General features: G+C 39.1%; 1 protein-coding gene across 4 annotated transcripts in view; it reads right to left on the reverse strand.

Moving 5' to 3' along the window:
* The window catches only part of KHDRBS2 (KH RNA binding domain containing, signal transduction associated 2), a 640,432-nt gene extending 620,275 nt beyond the window's left edge, over positions 1–20,157 (reverse strand). For 2 of the 4 annotated variants that reach the window (XR_005291960.2, XR_006279815.1), the window contains exon 1: positions 19,753–20,105. Coding sequence is in view for 2 of the 4 variants with exons in the window: in XM_038395788.2 (XP_038251716.1) it covers positions 19,753–19,843 (91 nt within the window). In the remaining 2 variants the exon portion in view is untranslated. Of the gene's footprint in view, positions 1–19,752 lie in introns of all 4 variants that reach the window. The other 2 variants (XM_038395788.2, XM_043510416.1) reach the window with 2 other exon arrangements.
* Positions 20,158–26,576: the final 6,419 nt, after the last annotated feature.

The raw sequence follows: 26,576 nt of genomic DNA on the forward strand, positions 1-26,576 counted from the left end.
GGGATAGGATGACTCAACTGTATCCCAGAAAGTCTCATCTATGTACCTCTTTGTCTCCCTTAGCTCCTCCATCTCAGCCACTCTAGTCTCAAGAACCTGTAACTGGTCTCTGAGGCCATGAACTGCTTGCACCGAATGAACTCACATGCCACCTGCCCACCAGCAAATAATCAGACACTGCTGCATTCAGCCTAATGCAGTCAAATCACACTCTCCTATTATGAATAGGATTTATTGTGCAGAAGGGTTAATGGCAAAGAAATGTCACTTTTCAAGAAAATTGTGGACCTGGCTTCTGTCATATCAGACAGCATAGTCCTGTATACCAGATTTATACAATACAAGCTGTTTCCTTACTGTTCATAGATTGGAAAGCAGTGACCATAAAGTGCATCCTCCAAAAAAAATATCAAGTGATGAGGGGAGCAGTGGGAGCGAGGCTGTCCCTGATGTCTAACCTCTAAAGATGCTAAAGGGTCATCAGGATTACCAGACTCACTACCAGGTGATTGGGCAGGAGATGGATCTCTTTTTGTACCTGTTGGGGAGAAATCAGTTACAGGATTGTTGGGGTCTCTGTAGGTTTGAACAATTTGGATAGAACCTCCATATTTCTGGATGCATTTCCAAAATAGACTCTTTGTCACTAAAACTTATATGAACTTTTGCTATGTGGTGGCCAGTTTCCTGCATTATTATTATGAAACGTTTACATCCAGTACCCCTGTAAATTTACATAGTACTTTACAAACACAGATAAGACACAATTCCTTCCCCCAGATTTTATCATCTAAATAAAACAAGAGAAACATACAACATAGGACAACAGTTCAGGAAAAGGGAGAGTGTAAAAATTACTGATGAGGAGAACAGGGAAGGAAAAACTACTTGAAGAGAGACTTTTTAAAATAAATATTTGAAGGAGGAAAGAGAGGTTGTTTATAAAATGAAGGCAGGGGAAAGCCAGATTTAGAGTGCAGTATAATAGAAGACAAAAAGCTAAGAGTGGGAAAAGGGAGCGGTAAGGCACCAGGACTTGGAGGATCATAAGGAAAGGTGGGAGGGGGGGATAAGGGTATAAAAGAAGAGGGCAGGAATACAGGACTTTGAAGGACAAAACTCAGAACTTAATTTCTTATAACAAAATTGGACATAAGAGCAGGAAGAAAACCAACCCCCAAGAATAGGCACACACACAAAAATCTAATGCTGGGGACTGTTTTTTCACATGCTCCTATATGCATTTTGGTAATGCCAGTGGATGGTTTGCTTCATGTCTCCTAAACGCTGTAATACTTTGGCTTAATTCTGGTAGTTGGGCTTGATGTTGAGGTGGCTGGGTTGTGTTTAGTGGCCGGTGATATACAGGTGGTCAGAATAGACAATGACATATCTTAAACTCTATGACATATGCTGTCATGTACATTTAGGAAAAAATGGGGATAGTTTCCTCTTTGCTTCTATGCATATTTTGGCTGTAATGGGTGGATCTGGCTAATGACAAACTCATATACAGTATATTGATTTGCAATGTTGGGATGAGTTTAGAATTAAAATATATTATCTATAGATATTCTCCTTGCAGTCTTTGGAGCAAGTCAAGGGGGAAAGGAGCTGATTTTACCTTGATAACATTGTAAGTCAGCTGGGGTAAACTGGAGAGCAAGAAATCCTTCATATCCTATAAAATTTGAATACAAACCCAGAACACCAAATAAAAAGGTCCTAGGAAATCCAAAGAGCATTGCAGTTTTTGCCAAAGTAAAAGCCCATCTCTATGTTCTGATCATAAGGGTTGTTCCCTAATGTATGTTTACTAGTATTTTGTCAAGTCTAGTTTTAAATGCCCCAAGTCATAGTGTTGCCACCACTTCCCTGAGAGACTATTCCGAAGAGATAGAGTTTAAGAAACATACCAGTTCTCTTGCTCAAGATAACCTGTACCACTGAATTGCAAAATGATCTTAAAATTTTGATCTTAAAAGGATTCAGCGCCAGAATGAACTCAGGCAATTAAAAACCCTATGGTAGGTTTGATTATAGCAAAGTTGTTTTTAAATTCAGCTGTTCCAGCTGATTTAATTTAAAATGTATTTCTCTCACTTGTATACATAACATTTAGAAAGGCAGCCATTTTCTTAAGCATATTTTGTTTGATTCCGTTTTAACTAGCCTTTTTAACTTTGGCTTGCACACAATGATTTCCTGATAGCGTGGTTTTAAAAATATCATAAAGTACTGTCTAAATGGGAATGATTTAATAGCAACTTAAGTCACTAGACTTTTAACTTTTACTTTCCTTTTTCACTGACCTAAGAATTGGCAAACGTAATTAAAGTAGCCTACAGCATCTTTGCACTTCTTCATCTCCTGAGGAACCTATTTCTGTTATAGAAGTTTGTGGTTCAGCACACTCTAGGGAGGAATTTGAATCCTCCAATTTCAAAGACTTTCATAGGGCAAGGGTATATTTTTGAATGGCTTCTTTCTTTTTATGAAATCTGCAAATTGTGTCCTTAGGAAAGAAAGTTAGGTTTAGTAGTAGTAGAGGTGTGGTAGGTTTCTCCCTCATCATAGCAGTGGCTTATATAGTAGTTGAATTTCTGTTCTGTGAATGATTGAAAACAAAAGCACAGAAGAAGCTTCAAGAAGAGCTCTATCCTATATCTAAAGTGCATACAGGCAAGTTGCATCACACGCGCATTTAACTTACACGAATTCAACTATACACGCTCTGCAAAAAGAAAGAAAAATAAAGGAAAAAAAAGAAAAATAACAATTCCGCCCACCATTCCATTCAATGAGCATATGTCCCAGAGTGAGCGTGAGATGGGAGACGTAAATCTCCTGTTCCCTCAGTCGGTCTGAGTTCCCGCATGCCTCTCATGGCGGTGGTACTCATATGGGGTACTATTATTTTTTTCAGGGACTGTCTTACTTTGCATGTGTACTGTATGCATGTGTGTCAAACATGGAACTGCTTTTTTTTGGGGGGGTGTAAATTATACAAGCAACATTTCTGTAAATTTCCATCTGTTCAGCAGCTACAGAGTGTTCTTAGCTCAAAACAATGAGTAAATTCAAACGAAAATCTGTAGGCTAATTCTGTTTCAGCAAAACAAATTAAAATAGTGGTATTAAATATGAATATGGAACCAGAATTCACCTTTTATCTACAGTTCTTAGTTTTAAAAATAATGTAGAGCTAAATTCTGCTCTTGCTTGTACGAGAGTAAGTAAGCTCAGAATCAGGTCCATCATCTTTTCAAGAATTAGAAAGGGATCTATATGGAGACTTGTTGGCACAGTGATTTAGGGTACAACAGCTATTGAGCTGTGGAGAATGTTCTTCCCCCCTCATCTACAGTCACTTGGCTTGTGCCAATATTAGGTATTATACATTAACTACTGCAGAACTGCAATTGAGTGAACTTAGACTGTTAATGTAAGAATGTGGATACAGGGTAACTTGTTTCATTTTCTCTGCAAGCTTGTGTAAACTTACTGGAAACATTAAGCTATTTGACATTATTTGTCAGAAAATCTTTAAGCCTTTCTCAACTCAGTCATAATGTTACAGATATACAGTAATTTGGTAATTAGGGAGAAAGCATAACACTAACCCTGCATTCCCCATATAGCCAAAATTTCAATGAAGTCAGTGAAAGTGGTGTCCACCAGGAATACAGGATTGACTACTATACGTCCGGCTTTTACACTAGGCCACAAACTTTGAAAAGTCAGCTTATATGGTATGATGTTTGGACAAATATTGTGCCAAGTTAGATCCAAAGAAAATGGTCTTCTTTCCCTGCTTAGTCTAGCACTTCAATAATTCATCCTCTCTTTTTAGTCAATAACAGTCCAATCTAACTCATTAAAGTCAATATGTGTCCTTCTAGGGACTGTAATAGGAGCTGGATCAGACTTTAAGATTCAAGACCTCAACCTTATTCTCTTATTTGATAAATATATTATAAATGGCTGAACTAGCTGAAGCAATCTCAGAACCATTAGCAATTATCTTTGAGAACTTATGGAGGACAGACAGGTGATAGAGGACTGTAGAAGGGCAATCATAGTGGATCATAGAGGATCCAGAAAATTATAGACCAGTCAGCTGAACTTCAATACCTGGAACAAGTTACTAAACAATAAGTGTGTTAGAACCTAGAAGCTAATAGGGTTATAAGGGTTATAAGGAATAGCCAGCATGGATTTGTCAAAAATAAATCATGCCAAATTAACCTAATTTCCTTCTTATAAAGGATAATTGACATAGTGGATGGAGGGTGTGGAAACCAGTAGACATGATACATCATGATTTTAGTAAAAGCTTTTGACACAGTCCCACATGACATTCTCATAAACAAACTAGCTAAATATGGTCTGAAATTATTATAAGGTGGATGCAACTGGTATAATGATCATACTCAAAGAGTAGTTATCAATGATTCGTTATCCAAATAGGAGGGTGTATTTGGTAGAATCCTGCAGGAGTGAGTCCTCAGTCCAGTACTATTCAATATTTTCATTAATGACTTGGATAATGGAGTGGAGAGTATGCTTACAAAATTTGCAGATGACAAGCTGGTAGGGGATGCAAGCACTTTGGAGGACAGGATTAGAATTCAAAACAACATGGACAAATTGGAGAACTGGTCTGGAATCAACAAAATGAAATTCAGTAAAGTTAATTGAAAAGTACTTCACTTAGGAAGGAAAAATCAAATGCACAATTATAAAATTGTATAAACTATACCACTGGCTCGGTGGTAGTATGGCTGAAAAGGATCTGGGGTTATAGTGGATCACAAATTGAATGAGGCAATAATTTGATTCATGTGAACAAGGTTAAATCATTCTGAGATTTATCATCAGGAGAATTGTATGTAAGACACAGGAGGTAATTGTCCCACTGTACTCAGCACCGGTGAGGATTCAGCTGGTCTACTCTGTCCAGTTCTGGGCACCATATGTTAGGAAAGACATGGACAAATTGGAGAAAGTCCAGAGTAGAGCAACAAAAATGATACAAAATTCAGATACCCTGATCTCTGAGAAAACACTAATAAAACTGGGCATGTTAAGTCCTGAGAAAAGAAGACTGAGAAGGACCTAATAGTCTTCAAATACATAAAGGGCTGTTATAAAGAGGACTGTGACCAATTGTTCTCAATGTCCACTAAATATAGGAAAAGAAGTAATGGATTTAATCTGCAGCAAGGGAGAGTTAGCTTAGATATTAGGAAATACTTTCTAATGATAAGGGTAGTTAAGATCTAGAATAGACTTCCAAGGGAGGTTGTGGAATCACCATCACTTGAGATTTTTAAGAATAGGTTTGACAAACACCTGTGAGGATGGTCCTGCCTCAGTGCAGGGGACTAGATTTGATGATTGCTCAAGGTCCCTTCCAGATGTACATTTCTGTGATTCTATGATCAATATATACCTTTACCTACAATATTCAGGTTGATTCTCCTATCCTGCCTTTTACCGGACACTAGTGTAAATGGTAAAATATCTCCACACCAGCCAAAAAAACCCTGAAATAAATAAATGGTGACCTTGCTTTAAAATGTTTTACAATATTTAATTTTTAATCACTGTATTTATTATATAAAATAAATGAGAAAACTAATCTTTATTCTAATTTTAAATGCCCCATTTAGCAGTCTCATTTCAGTTATATCAATATTTTACTATGCATGTCACTAATGAGATTCAAGATCTGATAGTGAATCAAACCAGTCTGACACCCTCAGAATTCTCAATTGAGAGTCATTTTGTTACCTCTTTTCAGTTCATTTCCCTTTACAGTTTGAAGTGGACTTTTGGCAAATGTGCAGCTTAGAAACTAATATAATTTGTGGATAATATAGAAGTCATTTTTAAAAATATGTAAGTAAGTTAGCTATATATGAAAATGCACCATCTTGAACACTGGAGACTGTAATTCACTGTTTAGCCATAGAACATACAACAACTGAACATGCTTTCCAAGATGTTTTCAACGTCTCTGATTCCTTTTCTGGAATGACCCTTACACCATAGATGAGACAGAATAGTTGAATTTTCAACCTCAATCACTCCTTGAGCTCTCTGCGGAGACTGCCAGAAAGATAGTGCCAATTGTGGTGGTAGTTTGAGCATTTTAGTTAGAATAATAGCAACTCTCTAATTCAGAGGACAGATCAAAATGTTTATAAGTTTTATCTTTAACCAAGAGGCACAATGTTCAAAGACCTGGTCAGATGCACTCTTATGGACATAGGAAGTGCCAAGTTCACGGAGTACTTATGAGGGGTCAGATTTGATAGAGCACATACTCAACACCATACTGTACAAGCAAGGCACTGAATCAGGCCTTTGGAATGGATCCATTTATATTCTATTTTAATATGATATCAGCTCTGTTATCTAAAATCATCCAGTCCCACATTAGGAATATGAATATGGACAAAAAGTATAGCCTACAGAGATCACTAACTTACATAGTGTACACCATGCCTTATTAGAGAGATTGTCTTGAGGATCTCCAGCCTTCCCATTTGCCATTTAACAGACCTCCTGTAAACATATGACAAATGTAGCAAATGTAACAACTGTTTATGTGGAAAATGTAACAATTGTAAAGAATTTAGGATTGTGTACTGTCTTTAATGCAGTAAGTGTTATGCTGTTTTTGGAAAAAGGAAATCACAACATCATTTTAATCTTCATTTTTTTCTCCCTCTAACAAAGGTTCTGTTCCTACCTCCCACACTACTCCTCTGTGCATTCTTTCCAGTCACCTGATTCCCTTGTCCCTTTGGAATACACTACCCAGTCACCTTATCTTCTTCTACCACTGACTTGTTCTTGTCTTTGCAGCTCTCCATGACATTTATTGATATAAATAAATAAAAAGGTCCTTCCCAGGTCACTTTGTTCATAATACTGATATAGTCTCATGCAAAATTGAAAGGGTTCATTAAGAGAAAAAAGAACTAATCTCAAACTGTGTAACTAAAAGCTACAATGAAGATTAAGGAATTCTAATTTACACATTAAAGGAATTTAAATAAAAAGCAAATCAGTGCTTCAGTAATAGCTTTCAAAATATAACACCCAAATATAGTGACAGTCACCTGTCTAACCATAATATTTCAAAAGGTTTATAACTTCTGTTGCAAGGGAGAGATTTCTGTGGCTGATTTGTACAGATTTGGCAGCATCTTTATGATGGGAAGTGTGTGCATGTGTGTGTGCTTATGTGTGTGTAAGTAATTATTGTTTAATTATAAGTATATATATGCACAGTACAGATACCTATAACATGTCCCCTAACTCACAGACAAATATACTAACTTCAAATTCATAATTGTTCATAGAATGTTTGCAGAAGGTTAAAATAGGATTTTGAATCTTCTTTCCTTATTTTATATTAAAAGAAATACAGTTGATTTTAAATGCTTAACAGCTGCTTTTATCTATTCATTTTAATTAATCAAAATTATTTAATTAATCTTAATTGTAAGATTTCAGAACTCCCTATTAAACTTTCAAAATAAAATAATGGAAAGGTTGAAAATGTCTGGCTTTCATCAGTTTCCCAACGTGGGGGTGAGTGAATCTATGACACCTCTTAAATTGTGATTTGTCTAATTCCCTGCACTTCGTATTCAATTCTCCCTTAGCTTTCTCTCCACCTCCTTCTTTGAGTCATTATCTCCATCCTCTTTTTTTAATATTAATTCCTCCTCTCTCACCCTTGCATTCTCCTTCACTTTTTATCTCCCGTCTCCTTCATTTTTCTGTTCCTTTCCCCGCACACTCATCCTTTAAAGATATTTGTTACTGGTACCTAGTAAAATATCTTCCAAATAACTAAAGATGGTAAGAAATAGGAGAGGAGTGGATCAAGAAGAAGGAAGAAACCATGGAGCATTGCTCCTGGTTTGCAATTAATTTCCATCTCCAGCTCTAGATTTTGTTGGGTTTGATATAGCTGCAGAATCACATTAAACTCGTTGTCGTGGTTGTATTTCAAACTCATTCGTCTCTGCTTTTTGTCTAATTAGATTTCTCTTTCCTCTCTTACTGCAGGAACTTTCTACTTGAGATAACAGTGCAAATGGTTAACTGTAGAAATGTGCTTTCTTTTAACTTGGGTAAGAATGAAAAAACAACCAGAACCTCACTCTTCTGCTGTCTACTCCAGGCACATTATTTCAGATGTCTTGTACTCTTTACGCAATAACAATGTTTTTAACTGTGCAATAGATGGTTTGTAGTGCCACAGATTGGTATTGGGTGTACACACTACCATACCATGGTCTACTTGGCAATTTAATTCTTCTGGAAAGGGAACTAGGGACACAAAGTATAGCATCCGATGAAGTGAGCTGTAGCTCACGAAAGCTTATGCTCAAATAAATTTGTTAGTCTCTAAGGTGCCACAAGTACTCCTTTTCTTTTTGCAAATACAGACTAACACGGCTGCTACTCTGAAAAGTATAGTCTGCATGTCTCTTTGTTCACTTTCCTTGTTGACATTTTTCATTGTAACCTTCAGAGCTCCTTGTTCTTTTCCCATAGATCACTAATTTATTCCTCACTGGCAGTTTCTGCAAATTGCTCCAAAATCTGGATTTATACAAGCTGAAGGAAGTAGGCAAAAAACTCCAAACACTAACATTAACAATAATTCAGAAGAAGTACCACAAAACAAAACTGAATAAAAAAATGCAAAACACAGGTCACTTTGCAGTAGTAACAGCCTATCTGAATACCAATCAAAACATTGCAGTGAAAATCAGAGTGGGGAAGAGAAGGGAAAAAAAATCTGAACGCAGAAGGACAAGAATAACTGCCAAGAGCCTTTGAACACAAAAAGGTACATGAGCATTTGCACACACATTGTACATATATGCCTAAATCCAGACACAAACCATCAGGAGGATATGCCTTCCCATTTTAAAAATGTGTTTTAATAATCCCTAATAATTTAAATACCAACACTGGGGAGACAATTGCATACAGATTGCTTGGTAGTTCTTTTGTGCTGTACATATATCAAAAAATAGATATTATGTATCCAACATTATTCCTCCCTTTCATACTGAAAAGTTGTAGAGAGATTGAGATGGAGGAACACCTGTTAAAATTATCCTTAGCTTTATCATAATTTATTTAGCACCCAAAATGTCAAAATGGAATGCAGAAAGGCAAGTCATTTAAAACAGTTTGGTACTGCTATTTGGTACTGGTATTTCACCATAGGAATGTAAGAACAGCCATACTGGGTGAGACCAATGGTCCTTCTAGCCCAGGATCCTGTCTTCCGACAGCGGCCAATGCCAAATGCTTCAGAGTTAATGAATAGAACAGCGCAATTATCACGTGACCCATTCACTGTGGTCCAGTCCCAGCATCTGGAAATCGGAGGGATAGGGACACCAAGAGCATGGGGTTGCATACCTGATCATCTTGGCTAATAGCCATTGATGGGTATGGAGAAAGCAACAAAAATGATTAAAGGTCTAGAAAACATGATCAGTGAGGAAGATTGAAAAAATTGGGTTTCTGGACAAGAGAAGACTGAAGGGGGACATAATAGTTTCAAGAACCTAAAAGGTTTTTACAAGGCGGAGGGAGAAAAATTGTTCTCTTTAACCTCTGAGGATAGGACAAGAAGCAGTGGGCAGTGGGCTTAAATTGCAGCAAGGACAGTTTAGGTTGGCCATTAGGAAAGTACTGGAATAAATTGCCTAGGGAGGTTATGGAATCTCCATCACTGAAGATTTTTAGGAGCAGGTTAGACAAACACCTCTCAGGGATGTTCTAGAAAATACTTAGTACTGCATTGAGAGCAGGAGACTGGACTAGAAGACCTCTCAAGGTCCCTTCCAGTCCTATGTTCTATGATTTAAAGGACATGGTAATATCTAGGATTATTTTGTCAGGAATTTATGGTAGAAGACTTAAAGAGGATTTGACAAAGGTGTTTAGTATTATGAAGGATCCAGTCTAGGCCCCTCCCTGTACTATGCAATTCAAACTTGATTTGAAACTCCAAGTTTGTCTGGCCAGACCACAAAGCCCCATGATATATGCAGCTTCCTGAGGAATGCATTCTAGAATCAGTTCTGCTCCCTGGTGGCTACAATATATTCCACACCCTTAGGCCTTAAAGCTTACAACCTCCTCACTCACGCTTATATGGTCTCCATGAGATATGCCCAATCCAACAGATGAAAAGAGGTCAGGGATAAGGAAGAAGGATGAATGTATATACTGAAATGTGTCTCCTTGTGCTCCTTTTTCTTCTTTCAATTCCAATGTTGTTTAGGTATGATTAGTCCTTACAATACACTAATAATTTACATTATACACACTTTAGTAAGTCCCCTCCCATTCATTTCTCTTCTTTCAAAAAAGTTTTTACTTTTCATCTCTTCAAAATGAATGAAGAGGGTTAAGGGAAAGCACTAAACTCTTCCCCCTATTAGTGCCATTAACTGAGGGTTAAGAGAAAGCACTAAACTCTTCCCCCTATTAGTGCTTTGAAAATGAATACAATTAAAAATCACTCACTTTGTGCAGAAGACTTAGCCTTCCTCTGGACTGCGGTTGGGATAATTTCATTTCATTTCAATATAATGGCTGTTATATTTTTTAAAAATAGTATTTTACCCAGTCAGTATGCTCAGCTGGGAGCACAAATCTCATATACTGTGTTTGCATTTTAATAAAGATTAGTCATGAAATTATCCAACAATTCCATGTTTATGCATTGTAACATAAAAATCAACACATTCTTTGCCTCAAGCCCTAAATTTATGCCCACAGGTGTAAGGAAGTAATTGTTGTATTCCATTTACAGCACTACCGGTATGGCTAAGTGCATTACCTTATGTGTGTGAGTTCCAGCTTTCTTCAGGAGCAAGTGTTGGTCACTGCTGGAGGTGAAATATTAGACTATATGGACCAATGAATGGCCTGATTTGATACAGCAAATTCTGTGATCCCATATATGTAGGCTATGTATTGCCCAAAGGGAGAATACCTTCTCAACTCAAAAAATTCTGATACCTTTACTCGAGCTCAGTTGCACCTTATTCTTCGAGTAGTCTAATTTCAAATAGAACAACTCACAAAATCAAGCACTACTCAGTGTAAGAGTATCAGAATCTAGCCTTTAGGTATTACAACTATATTTTCCTCTCTTTGTAAAGACAATTTCCTCTGTTTCAAAGTACATATTTTCTAAGATCAGAGACCAAATTGTTCTAAACTGCTTCTGATCTCAAAAGAAGAGGGTTTTTTGGTCAATTTTTTTCTCACTCTTTTTTTTAAAGATAGACATAAAAATTGACCTAACAACTTTTTCAGAGTCCATATAAACTCTTTAAGAGGCAGCTTCACCTGTGTCATTCTTTAACGGTTTTAGTCTGTTTAGTACTCCCTAAAGTGACTTATGTTCAGGGCACTCCTTGCATCGTACAGTAAAAGACAAAGATAATTCTGAAATTGTTAAACTTCTGAGTATACAATGTTTGGTAATATTCATCCTGTTTTGAATAGCTAAGTAGTCCAACTGATATATCCCATTAAAAAAAACTATGCTACAGTATAAAAGTACTTCCCTTTTCCTTGTTTATTATTCTAACCATTATATTTAATTTTCTCAGCCAACAGCATAGGATATTTGTATAGTAATTGATTCATAACCCATTAAAGGCTATGAAAGAAAAACTTCCACTGACTTCGATGGGCTTTGGATCAGGCTCATAATGCCTAGCACATTACTACACTTTAGAAATAAATACATAATAATATTATTTAACTTGCACTACCTCTACTTGTTTCTTTTCATTTAATAAAAACAAAAATGTAGATCAATCATGAACTTATGCAAAATGTTAAAGACTGACCTAAAATCATAGTTTGCAATGAACACAAAACTTTTAAAATGCTACGGAGAATTTGCATGGTTTCTTAAGTCAATCTTTTAATTATTTACTTTGTTTCCAGGGGCAACAAAGTAAATGATGATTAATACAAACTTCCTTCTTTGTCAACTCAGATATCCTCTCACCTGATGTAAACATCAGCAAAAAAACATAAAAATAAAAAAAAATCATACACACAAAACACAAAAAACAAGGAGCACAATAGCAGAAAAAGTTACTGTAGATTATATTAATGTATGACTTTGCTTTAACATTTATATTGATCTCATTTTAATTTAAAACTATATTTAGACAATGTGAACTAATAAACTCATTGCTGCTGTCATAAAAATAAAGGGAAAGGTAACCACCTTTCTATATACAGTGTTATAAAATCCCTTCTGGCCAGAGGTAACATCCTGTTACCTGTGAAGAGTTAAGAAGCTCAGCTAACCTGTCTGGCACCTGACCCAAAGGACCAATAAGGGGACAAGATACTTTCAAATTTTGGGGGATGGAAGACTTTCGTTTTGTGCTCTTTGTTTACGTTGTTGTTCTCTCTTGGGACTGAGAGAGGCCAGACAGAAATCCATCTTCTCCAACCCATCCTAATCCAAGTCTCCAATATTGCAACCAGTATAGGTAAGCCAGGCAAGGCGGATTAGTTTATCTTTTGTTTTATGTGAATTTTCCCTGTGTTAAGAGGGAGGTTTAGTTCTGTTTTCTGTAACTTTAAGGTTTTGCCCAGAGGGGGATCCTCTGTGTTTTGAATCTGAATACCCTATAAAGTATTTTCCATCCTGATTTTACAGAAATGATTTTTACCTTTCTTTTTTTTTTTTAAATAAAATCCTTCTTTTAAGAACCTGATTGATTTTTCCACTGTTCCAAGATCCAGGGGTATGGGTCTTTGATGATTTTGTAACAAATTGGTTAGGATATTATTCTCAAGCCTCCTGAGGAAAGGGGGAATGTAGGGCTGGGGGGGGGGATATTTTGGGGGAAGATGTCTCCAAGTGGTCTCTTTCCCTGTTCTTTGTTTAAAATGCTTGGTGGTGGCAGCATACGGTTCAAGGACAAGGCAAAGTTTGTACCTTGGGGAAGTTTTTAACCTAAACTGGTAAGAATAAGTTTAGGAAGTCTTTCATGCGGGTCCCCACATCTGTACCCTAGAGTTCAGAGTGGGGAAAGAATCCTGACAGCTGCTAAGACTGCATATATCATTTGGCTAATAGCTTATTATACACTACTAAATAAAAATTACAGTAGTGTTTGAGGCCTAACTAAAGTAAATCACAGAATTAACCGATAATCTTTCACATCTTTGATAAAGATATGATCTTCACGTCATTAGACATTACAAGGGAAAGTAATTTGCATGCAGTGACCTTATGATTGCCCCAAGATTCATATTAGAAATATATATTAATGATCCAAAACCACCCTGTTATATAAAAAGCAAATTAATTTCCAGGGATCTAAAAATAAAATACTTTTAGTTGTACAGTAGACCCAGTACATTAATCTGGTAGGAGGCAAAATGCAAATATAATGAGCCAATAATTGTGATGCTGGCTACAGCAATTACTGCAGGCTTGTGTCAATGATAGTAGTAAGGCTCAAGGGATATGGAGGCTGTATGACTTCATAACTGTTGAATGGATGGCCCTAGTTCTCCAAAGAGCTCAATGAGAGTGAGCCTATATGGAGCCCAATTTATTTGAATGGGGCTCTGGGCAAGATCAAGGTCTGCTCCCATGGAATAATTTGCAGGCATGGGCCTACATTGAGACTTATATGAAGGTCAGTGTAACCCACTTAATGCCAACTGACATAGGTCACAGGAGGCATAGAATTTTACAGATACCGATACATATACAGATACCTTGGATCACCTATATGCACAATAATTCGCCCCAGGGTGGCATGTAAGGTCTCTACCAAGAGCCAAGAGCCCACTGGTCATCATAATCATTGTAAAATGTATGAATAGATAATATTTAAGAAGTTATGCATCTATACTGGAAATGATGTTCTTAAATCCTTGAAGTTAAAGACAGATCACCAGGAAGTGATATGCCTCTGACAGGTTCCGTTCAGCCAGGGTGGGAGGAGGGTAGCAGATGTTTATATCTCTTACTGGTCATTGTGTATTGTGTGTCTCACAATCTAAGTCTATTTTCATATGGATTTACTAACGAAGCAAGATGGCAAAATCAATAAGAGATCATGAAATCTACGGGAAGAAACACACAGCAGGAGGGTATATGGTTTATGAATAAATATCAAAGGATTGTGTTGATATCTCTGGGGTTGCAAAGAGACTCATAGGATTGTGCACCTAGGGGACAAGCTGGCAGCATCTTTGTGTCATGAAAAATAGGAATAGAGCTAGACTTGGCTGAAAAATGCTGGAAGGACTTTTAGGTAAGCTTTGGTCCATAAGACATGTAAGTACATAGTTAAATAAATCTAGGTTCTAGAACACGGGTTATGATTTTTTTCTCTATGTAACCATTTTTTCCAATATTCTACTTGCTATCATTTGAATCGCTCTGCTTTATTAAATAAATTGTTGCATGTTTTCACTATAAACATATCTAAGTGCTGTGCGTTTAACTGAGCAAAGATCTGAGATGGAACTGGTAATCTGGAGTGCACGGTTTCTTTGGGAGCAGCGAAACTGTGAGTGTCCAGTGGAACAGGGGCTGGACACTTCAGAGAGATGTGCAGAAGGCTGAAACATGCCTATCACTAACCTGTGGAGAGGTGGGGCTCGGGCAGGCTGAGAGGGCAGTGCTTCTGGTACTCATGGCTGATGGAGTCGTGGAGCTGACCCACAGCAGACATAGACAAGAACACTCAGACAAAGGGCAGATTGCAGTGAGGTGCCTCACAGCTTTGGATAGCCCTGAGAAGCATCACAGCCAGATCCTCATGTAGTGTAAATTGTTTTATCCCCACTGGTTTCAGGGCATCATTTGAAAATCTGAGGCTAACTGTATTGTCATGAAATATAGAACTATCATTCTAGATATTAGAGAGAAATTTCCAATGGGGGCAGGTATTTTTGCTTTGACTGGGTTTTCTTCCCTTGAGTCTTTGTAGTCTTTGTGCTAGAGGTGAGCATGCAAGTGTCTTTCACATCACATCTTGCAAGACATTTTCACAATCACACATGCATAGCCCATGCAATATTTGAGTTATCTGCAGGCAATTTTTATTTGTCTCTACACTGATGGTCTGACTGAGTGTCCAGTTGCTGACACTCTCTTCCTAAAAATAATGATAATACTGTTGTAAGACAGAAGTTTTTAAAAAAGCAAAAGATGATTTAGCAGCTTGTAGGTTGCTATAGGTCACCTACATTTACACATCATGAATCACACAAGCATGTTTTCATACATATTCATAGATATTTTAGTCATCTTCATGTTTGTTTATACTCATGCAAAAAGTTTTTTTAAAAACCACACAAATCACATCATGTGCTCACCTAGAGTCTGTGCAGCACCTGTTACAATGGGGCCCTGGTGCTACTGGCATACAAACACATATTATATATGGAAGGTGCAGGGTACAGCTCAAAAAGTTTTCTTACTGTTTTATTGGTAGGTAAGATATTACTTGTTTAAAACAAGTATTAATTATTCGTATATACTAACGAGGAATATCACATTACTAGAAGCAGTAGTATCTTATTTATCTGTAAAAAAACGTTAAACTACAACCAATTTACAGTACAATCTATCAATACGAGCCATCAAAGAGCCTGTTATTATTCTGACTTTTATAATAGGTGGCTGCATAATCAAGTATAATAAATAAAGAGACACTCTCTCTCAGGGACTTGGATTTTACTGGCTGATAGACCAGGGTAAGCAGCCACAATTAGCATAGGTTTCACTGTATTTAAAGCAGATTCGATGATATTATTTTAATAAATTATTTGAATTTTGGGGAAATATATTGAATAAATTATTATATAACTGAATATTCATATTTCATAAGTTTTTCTAATAAAACATTTGTGAAGAGTTTCCCCATCTCTAACAGTGTGATCATGATTCATAGATTCCAAGGCCAGAATGGACCTTCTGTATCACACGGCACATAGAACTGTCCCTAAATAATGTTTAGAGCATAGATTTTATAGAGACATCCAATCTTGATTTAAAAGTTGACAGTAATGGGAAGTTCATTGTGACCCTTGCAAAATTGTTTTGATGGTTAATTATTCTCACTGTTGAAAATTTACACCTGGTTTTCAATCTGTATTTGTCTAGCTTCAATTTCCAGCCACTGGATTGTGTTATACCTTTCTCTGCTAGAGTCAAAGCCCACTGTTAAATATTTGTTCTCCTTGTACATATGGCTAATTACTTTCACTTAAAAATGTATGCCATATTTCCAGTCTGATATAGGGGTCATCTTTACAGGAGCAGGATAATGATCCTGAGGAAGGATTGTACTGTGGTGAAAGCACTGGACTGGGCGTTAGGACACCTCAGTTCTATTCTAGACAGTGCTACGTATTTCCTGTGTGATTTTGAGTACGTCATTTAATTGCTCTGTGCCACAGCTCCAAAATTGAGATAATACTTCATTTGTCTGTTAAGAATGCAAGTTCTTTAATGTAGGGATTGTCCCTTACTATTTTTATTGCAGTGCCTACCACAATGGTTGGGGTTCCAGCAGTATAATAATAGTACTCTGTATTTCTGTTGGATGCTGATTGCCATCAATCTTTGCTAAGTTAAATGGAGTTTGAGTGTGCTTAGCACTGACACTATCTAGTCCCCAGACTTTAGCTACATATGCACGAACCCCTTCTCTACCTATGGAAAAAGACATTAAGGGGAAAATATATAATCACATTTTAAACAAGTTATACACGATGAAAAAGATGTATAATGTTCTTTAGAAAAGTTGATGAAGAAACAAAATGATATTATAATGCAATAAGGTGCCTTAAATTGAAATTGTATTTATGGAGTGTTTATCTCTTGTATGCTTTTCTACTGATTCCACAAAAGCTTGTCTACTCTCACATCCAGGTGTTAGCAAAAAATCACAGCACTTTCAAGTCAGAGTGAATGCTATAGGCTCTTAACTCTGAAGGAAAAAAAGAGACCATTACAGTACTGTGCATTTAATTGAAATCAATTGCCAATCAAGAGGCATGATAAACAGTAATTAAAAAGAGTAGCTGGCTGCTATAAAGATTTTCATATATTATTTTTCACACAGTCAAAATCCAGAACCTGAGGCCATGGCTCCAATACAGACATCCCATAGAAACTCAGTGGTATAGGAAACCTTTTACAGTGATCCAGTGTTGTTCTACCTGTGAGGTATCCAGATGAATTTATGTCTGTTGTGCATACTTCCCTTCTAAAGGAAAATCTATGGCACTGTTATTTATAGCCAGTAGTAAAAAGTACATTTGTTCCTGCTGCTTTATCTGTTGCTCTCATACTTTAATTAAACTGTTTTAATAGTCATTTTATGTAAAAATCTAAAATGGCTCTCTAGAAAACTTGACAGATAGTGTTTTGAAGGCTAATATCAGGTATCTGCTATGAATTCTACATTCGCAGTCTCTACAGCTTCCAGAGACAACTTACCTTTGTCTTTTTAAATATTCAGGTACATTTAACCCCAGCTATACTCAAAAGAAACCAGTAAAGTATTAATTTACTCAATCTCAAAAGTTGTCTGAAATGCAACTTTTGCATGAACTGCAAGCTCAGAAATGACACTTTTTTATTTGACTATACTTTGCACTTTCAATTATACATTTCATTTGTTCTCTCTCAAATGCACTCTTTCAGTAGATACTTCCCCCTGCTGGGAAAAGATCAAATTGCAGGGTGCAAGAAATATGCCCCTTTGAGCAATAAGGAATTTAGATTCATCATCTGCAAATTAGCATACCAGCTATAAAAACTATTGTGATTGTTTCTGCAGCAGCAAGATAGATATTATAAGTATATTAAATGTGTGTCATTATTCACACTGGACTTCCCATTATCAGACAGAAGCACTCTATGAAAATCTAGATTCAGTAACTTTATTCTCAGTCAGTAAACAATGTATTTAAGAAAGACAATATGAAGGCTGCTAACCTAAGAATTGTTTTAAGTGCTAGCATAAAAAGTTCTAAATGCTTATGAACTTGCTTAAAGACATATGGAACTTTGGAAAATTATTCACTTTCCTAGATTTTAGTTTACATTTGTGATGTAATATTTTAATGAGCTCATTACAGGTTTCTTTGTCTTAGTTTCATTTCAGATTTGGATACAGAATCTTGATTTATGCTTCATTGTCACTACTTCTCTTTTACATTTGTATCCAATTTAGACAATCTTTTAAAGAATCAACAATACACACAAGAAAAAGCAACAGAAAGCATGAGGAGAGTTTAACTGATTGTACTACTTCTGTACTTGAAGTCCTGTACAATAAGGCCTGTAGTCAATAACTAAGCACATAGTGTAGTAAGAAAGATAAAGTTTTAAAGTCTTCCTAATTAAATAATTTAGCTGTCTTGAAATGCACAAAATGTAGTTATATCACAAGCACTGATGATATAATGAAGACCAATTTGTGTCAAGACAATACTTTAGATCACAGTACAAACCTAAGAGAAATGCATCAAGTCCTTAGTGAAATGATGTCATGAAATTGATATGCCATACAAAACAGAAAAGTCAACTGACAAAATGTTGCATTATAGATATAGTAGTGGATTTAGCTGTTATCATATAAACCGAAACATGATACTTAAACATGGAAAACAAGATGTAAGGAGTTTAATGAGAACCTAGCATCTGTCTTTGTGTAAATAAAATCAGGAACCATATAAAAGTCCTACCTAAAGAACCTACCCAATTGCAATACCTCATTTGCTCAATGAAATAAATAATTGTAATTACAAATCATTAAAAGACAGGCATTTCCAGTATTGAAAAATAAAATATACACCCTCATATATACAAATACAATTCTCAAAGCTGATATTTGCCAAATTAATGTTATAAGTTACTCCATACAATGGCTAGCAGGAGCTATTCGTGAACAAGCTTGAAAAAACGGTTGCTAATAGAGCCAGGGGACAACATGCATCTCCCTATATAATAAATGTTCTCTGCCTTACTACAACAAACATATAAAACACAATCCACACTTTGCAAAGCAACTGATCGTTGGTTATTTCCATGTATAGTAGACACAAGAGAGGGAATAACATCTTCCACAGTTTTTCATGGTCAGCGATGAAATTCCGATTTCCTTTCTCGTGTTCAATATTTCTACAGAAACCTGTGAGTGACGAGCTTAAAGAGCAACTCTGCACTTCAGAGAGGCTGCAGAAATACAGACTATAGTTCCTATACACACACTCTCTCACTAGCAACGTGCTGACCACAATTTACTTTAAATGCCCTCCACCCCCCCCCCCCTCTTTCCCACTTCAGAAGTGGGCATTTCGCGGCACTCTCTTGTTCATGTCACTGCCTGCGATGGCTAAGCCGATTAGTCATTCCTCATCCCGATAGGGAGTCTCAAGAATCTTTGCTGGTATCTCTCCCATCTGAGAGGTTTGGTCCCTCCAAAAAAAAAAAGGGGGGGGGAGGGGAGGGGTGTGTCATCTGCGTGCCTGCTCTAGGGCGCGGAATGCCTTGGCCGAGTCCAAGGCGAGGCGCAGGATTCCGGTTGCTTGTACATGGCAGCGCAGGTCCCCTGGCTAAGAACACAGCAAGGCAGCGTGAAAGAGGCAAGACACACGCCAGGAGGAGCGAAGTCTTACCTTCAGCCAGGAGGCGCATTGCGTGAACGAAGGACGGGTCCAGGCTGTCCTTCTCTGCCATCAGCTCGGGCAAATATTTCTCCTGCTCCATAGTATCGCTGCTGCTGGCTGCTCTGCACTTGGGACCGTCTGCCTGCCCTCGGTGCTGCTCGGATGCCGTGGCGTGGAGGCTTGGCCGGCTGCTTATTGTTGCCTAATTCCCTCCCCTCGCTCTGCGCACCTGGGGTCTCTCCGCTCCGCCGGCACGGAGCTGGCCTGAACTCCAGCGGGGGGTGCCCTGCCCTGCCCTGCCCTGCCCCTCACAGCCACCGCGCGCTCCGTGCGTGCCTCTGCTCCTTCCACTGAGGTGCAGCCTGGTCCCCGCGGCCTTAACTAGAGAGGCGGGAAGAAGCCCCCCCCCCCCCCCCCACACACACACCTCCCCACCCCGCTCATTGGTGGCTGCGCGCTGGAGGGCGGAGACCCGCAAGGCGGCGGTGCGCGGCTGCGGGCTCCGGCCCCGCTGCCTGGGCGGCGGGCCAGGTGCGCGGGCTGCGCTCGCTGGCCAAGGTGCTGAAGCGGCGGGGAGGACGGAGCAGCCTGGGCCAGGCGCTGGGGCAAAAGGCGGGGCGGCCGGGGCGGGGCAGCGAGCGAGGCTTCCTGAGGCTTCCCTCACACCCGCAGCGCGACACAGGACGATTCCCAGGGTCCCACTGAAGCCCTGTGCAGCCCCTGCCCGCCGCGGGCTAGGCTCTGGGGGAGCCCGAGTGGTAGAGGGCCAAGCGGGGGGGGGGGGGGGATTTGCAGCAGCAAAAGCGCTCCCGGCCCCTGGCCTTTAGTCCCACGCTCGCGCATCTCCCCGCGCCGAGTCACAGGAGGGACGGGGAAGTTTGACCGAGCCCGGCCGCCCTCTTCTCCCAGGACCTTTTTGCGGGTGCCAAGGGGCTGCGTCCCCTGGCCCAGCCCAGAGCCCGGGAAGGGGGTGGGCGCAGCGCCGGTACCCGAGGGAGGAGAAGGCGGCTTTGGGGAGCTGAGACCTGGGCGAGAGCAACTCCCCTGAGACTGCGAGCGGCGTGTCAGGAGCAGGGCGCGCGCGGCTGCTGAGACAGGGCAAAAAACCCGCGGCGCCCCGGGGCCGGTGAGCACAGCGGGAGGGGCAAAGCTCCGGAGATACCCCGCGGCGCCCAGGGGAAGGCGACGCTTCCCTGACAGCGGCCCCTAAAGCTCCCGCCTTCGAGAACGAACGCGGCTCTGCGATTCAAGCGGCTGCAGCAAGAGTAAATAAATGTATTTATTTATTGGCAGGGGAGCTGAACATTAAGCAACCGCTGACTAGAGCGTACAGTAATTCACCCCCTCCAAAAAAAAATTATTCGTAAAATCAAACCATGTTAATACATGGACAAAGATTCCCCGGAGGGGGGGGGGGCGATTTGAACCAGAGTTAAATTGCAAAAAATGACATTTTCTCAACCCTGCTTTTGTCTGCTTTTGCTCAGCGTCTAGGTGTAGCTCTCTTTACTTTTGACTTAAAATATTCGAATTATATCAGTCAAATGAGCAAACAGCCTGGGTGTACTTATCCTGGTGTGGAGTGAGAGACAGGGGAAGCAAATGTAAAAGTATGGACTGTAAATCTGTTAGCAGATCCCAACGGGTCCTGGAGCCATTATAACCACCAGGACCGAGAAACTTGAGCTACAATGGCATCTACACCGCAAGACAAAGGCAAATAGCGTTTCCACACCTTCCCTGCTATGTGTTCATAGTTGAGGGATTACACTTATTTACAAGAGTATATTCAAAATGTCTCTCTGGCTCATGTGTTATTGTTTCGAGATTCTTCTTGAAAATTTTGAATTTACAGAGTTTGATTCAAAACACTTATGAAACAGGCCACTCACTGATAATAGGACTGTGTCAAACAGGGTGAGTGATCCAAGCAGACTATTTTAGACTGAAAAAAAGAAGGAGGGGAAAGAAAAGATGAGTTCTTCTCTTTTTAATCAATTAATTAAATAATTAATAAACAAACAAACAACAGCTTAGAACTAGATTGTGAGCCCCTTGCTTCTGTTGGTCACTATATACCCCCAAAGTAGTCTTTGATTAGCTTATAGACTTATGGAAGATGGCATTACGGGTTAATGCTTTATCTAAGAATGTCACAATATGTATAGCTATAAGGCCTTAAATGGCTTAGAACATAGCTAGTCAATAAATAGGTGGGCCACAGGTCAAATCCATACCACCAGATGCTTTTGAATTTATCCTGCATTTATTATCATTGTTATTTTTGTGTTCGTTTTTGGTGTCTGAATATTGACTATACCTTGCTAAAAAATAATTGACGATCCCTGACTTAGACCTACCCTACTAAGAGACCATCTTTCTCTTCATGCCACATTGCCACCTTTACATTCATTGGAAAAGCTCAAGCTGGATTCTCCTGATTCAAGAAAGAGAAAGAGAGGTCACAGGGGGCCTTCAGTGCTAACCTATGTCCTCCCCACTCTGAAATAGCCCTGGTCTTTTAGTGGGCTGCTGCAGAGGGTAAGTTTTGTTGGGAGTTTGATCTGTGATGTAGAGGAGTTGTGTTCTGCTGGCTGTTCAATGTTACTTATTCCATGTAATTTATGGAAGGGCACCTAAAGCCTTGATGAGATTACTCTTTGAACTTTTATTCCACTCTAAAGTGACCTCAGCCAGTAAGAGCTTAAATCACATTAACTTTCAAAGATACTTAAACTGCTAAGTCACTTAGGCTTCTGAAAATTTTACTTTAAATCTCATTTAAAAAAATATTTCATGAAAGTCGGTCAGACATGATATACAGATTTCAGATGACATTTTAATCATGAGGTGACTGCTTTGCTAGTTAGGAGCTTGGATGTTGCTATATCCACTAAAAATCAAAAAATGTATTTTACATTTTTTTGGTTTGATGTTTCAGATTAAGCAAAGTGTTTCTGTGTTTCTAAAAGATCATCAACAATAGTTTAATTCTTTGAACACCAGTGTATGGATTTACTATCCCCATACGCTCTTGTATTGATAAGAGAGTATGTTAAACCACCATCTTTACTGGTGAAAGCTTTATGATTACCTATAAGTGGCAAAAATGTACAAAAAAATCTAATTAAATCATAAAAAGTGTCCACCTGCCCTCATGGGTTTTTTTGGGGGGAGGGGATGGGGGGCTGTAAGGAGAGAGTCAGTATTATAAATTCTTCTTATATATGTAAAAAAGGGTTTTCTACTTGCAGTTTAATGTCAAGAAACTGTATAAAAGGGGAACCATTTGAACGATTACAGCTAGAGATAAACATTCCCCACTTACTCTTAGCAAGAAGCATTACTCCAAAGTAAAACTGTGATGACACTGATTGATCCTTGGTACACCTACCCCTGTACTCAGTTTTCTTCCCCACGGGCCTCAATTCTTGAACTCCAAGGACAGCATAGGTGCATATATGTTTGCATGTCCCCAAAGCTTCTGGTTACATATTTTAAAAATTAGAATTAAAGTTCCAGAAGTCCACTAATAATATATAGCAGCATTAGCTACCTAATTAGATTATCATTAGAAATAAAAGAGTTTTTAGTTGATGGCCTCCATTTCTGGGTGTCAAGTTTTAGGGCTAAAATGTACACTCACATGTATCTGAGAAAATATACAGTCCTAGTTGTGCAGACAAGTTGTTTGCCTGAGTAGTCACATTAAAGCTTGTCTCTATCACCAACAGAAGTTGGTCCAATAAAAGATATTCCTCACTCACTTTGTCTCTCTAGTCACATTAAAGTCAGTCAGTATGACAATTTAGGTCACTAGATTTACTCATGAGCATGTTCATAGGATCAGGGCCGGCTCCAGGGTTTTGCCGCCACAAGCGGCAAAAAAACAAAATAAAAAAACTTACCACAGAACGGGGAGGCGGAATCCTGCCCACCGAACATGGAAGTGGAGTGATGGTGCAGCCGCTGAATTGCTGCCAGCGACTGAAGAAGAGTCACGTCCCTGCTGCCGAATTGCTGCCGAGCGCGAAATGCGCTGTGACGGAGCGGCTGCCGAATTCCTGCCACTCCCGAGGGCAAATTGCCACCCCAGAGTCTGACAGCCTGCTTCCCCTTTACATTTTCCACCCCAGGCACCAGCTTGGTTCGCTGGTGCCTGGAGCCGGCCCTGCACAGGAATAGGCCCTTTGATACTTAAGGACAAATATTAATATTACTTAAGGCAAAATGCATCCGATGAAGTGAGCTGTAGCTCACGAAAGCTTATGCTCTAATAAATTTGTTAGTCTCTAAGGTGCCACAAGTACTCCTTTTCTTTTTAAGGACAAATATGTTAAAGGTATTCTGCACCTGCAACTCCTATGACCCTAGTCTTTTTTCTGGGCTCCTGAACTGACTATGGCTTGGGGGAGGAATCATATTTAGGTGTGTCTCATCAGCTGTGTGAGTCTTCACCCTTTTACCCATTCTTTTTCAAGATTCCAAGGCCAGAAAGCGCCACTGTGATCATATAGTCTGATCTCCTGTAGTACACAGGCCATAGAACTTCCCTAAAATAATCCCTAGAGCATATATTTTAGAAAAATATCCAATCCTGATTTTAAAATTGTCAGTGATGTAGAGTCCACTGTGACCCTTAGAACATTGTTTTGATGGTTAATTATTCTTACTATTATGTATTTACACCTTGTTTCCAATCTGAATGTGTCTAATTTCAATTTCCAGGCATTGGATCATGTGATACATTTCTCTACTAGATTGAAGAGCCCATTATTAAATATTTGTTCTCCATGTAGGCACTCATAGACTGATCGTCACCCCTTAACCTTCTCTTTAAAATAAGCAGATTGAGCTTGATTAGTGTATCACTATAAGGCATGTTTTCTAATCCTTTAATCATTCTTGTGGCTCTTCTCTGAACCCTCCCCACTTTATCAATATCCCTCTTGAACTGTGGGCAGCAGAACTGGACACAGTACTCCATCAATAGTCACATCAGTGCCAAATACAGAGGTAAAATAACTTCGCTGCTCATATTCAAAATTCCCCTATTTATGCATCCCAGGATTGCATTAACTCTTTTGGTCACAGTGTTGCACTGGGAGCTCATATTCACTGATTATCAATCGTGACTAGGACCCTACCAAATTCATGGTCCATTTTGGTCAATTTCACAGTCATAGGATTTTAAAAATCATAATTTTCATGATTTCAGCAATTTAAATCTGAAATTTCATGATGTTGTAATTGTAGGGGTCCTGACCAAAAAGGAGTTGTGGGGGGAATCACAAGATTATTTTAGGGGGGTTGCGGTACTGCTACCGTTACTTCTGCACTGCTGCTGGTGGTGGGGCTGCCTTCAAAGCTGGACAGCTGAAGAGCGGTGGCTGCTGGCTAGGAGCCCAGCTCTGAAGACAGAGCCACCACCAGTAACAGCACAGAAGTAAGGGTGGCATGGTATGGTATTGCCACCTTACTTCTGCGCTGCTGCTGGCGGAATGCTGCTTCAGAGCTGGGTGTTCAACCTCCCAGCTCTGAAGGCAGTGCAGAAGTAAGGGTGGCAATACCATGACTCCCCTGCAACTCCCTTTTGGGTCAGGATCCCCAGTTTGAGAAATGCTGGTCTCCCCTGTGAAATCTGTATAGTATAGGTTAAAAGCACACAAAAGACCAGATTTCCTGGGGGAGACCAGATTTCACAGTCCCTGACATGTTTTTCATAGCCGTAAATTTGGTAGGGCCCTAATCATGACCCCCTAGATTTTTTTCAGAATCAATGCCTCCAAAGGTAGAATCTCCCATCCTGTAAGCTTAGACTCCATTTTTGTCCCTAGATTTGGGAGCAAGGTGGAGTGGGGCAGCAATACAGATGGGAGCAAGGTGCCTTGCCGATCCCCCCCACATGATTCTTCACTTGTGCCTCCTATAATCCCTCCAGTTTGGGAGCTACTCTCTTTGTTTATGTATGGCCCGATTCAAAGCCCATTGAACTCAATGGAAAGACACCTATTGATTTCAGTGGATTTTGGATCTGCTCTTTATTATCTTAAACAGTGAAAAAATCAGAGCTATAGAATAGCCTTATTAAAAAGTGTATCATTATTTGGTATTTTTCTAATACCATATTCCTTGCTGTCACCGGGCACCTTGGTCACTACCCAGACAGCTTCCACACCACCTTCATTCCTCAACTTAGGCTTACCCTCTGAGTCTGGCCCCTCTTTGCTGTTACTCCCTTGTATATCCTCCCAATCACAGAGCCAATTGCCCCATTAGCCCAGCAATCTCCACCCAATTAGCCCAGTAATCCCCAGGAGAAGTTGATTAATTATCTTCACTTAAACCTGAACTCTTCACAGTGCCCCAAGCTCAGTGAATGGAGTGCTACTAGTAGTGTTATGTCACACTTGCAGTATTTCTTATGTGCCCATAACTCCAGTGGAATTCAATGGGAGTTCCAGGTGTGTACAGGAATGCAGGATCATGGTGTTAATTTATGTGATCTATGTCACAAGTTCCCAGTATACCAAAAACATGCATCAAATTAAATTATCTACAGTACAAGTCTATTTAATATTTATAGTGCTTAATATGCTGAAATAAAGAAATAACTGAATGGATGACCCATCATAGGCACAATTAATGGAAATACAATTTCCCTGCAAGGCACATAAAAGCAACAATCCATAACATAAATGAAACCAAACGAGTTTTGATTTTTTAAATCCCAAAAGCCAAATAGTAAGTCGCCAATAAAAGGTAGAAAATCCTTAAATAAAATTAATTAGACCACAAGCTAGAAAGGCTTAAAACACACAGAAAAACAAAAC

Source organism: Dermochelys coriacea, chromosome 3 (assembly GCF_009764565.3).
Source record: "Dermochelys coriacea isolate rDerCor1 chromosome 3, rDerCor1.pri.v4, whole genome shotgun sequence".
NCBI lineage: Eukaryota > Metazoa > Chordata > Testudines > Dermochelyidae > Dermochelys > Dermochelys coriacea.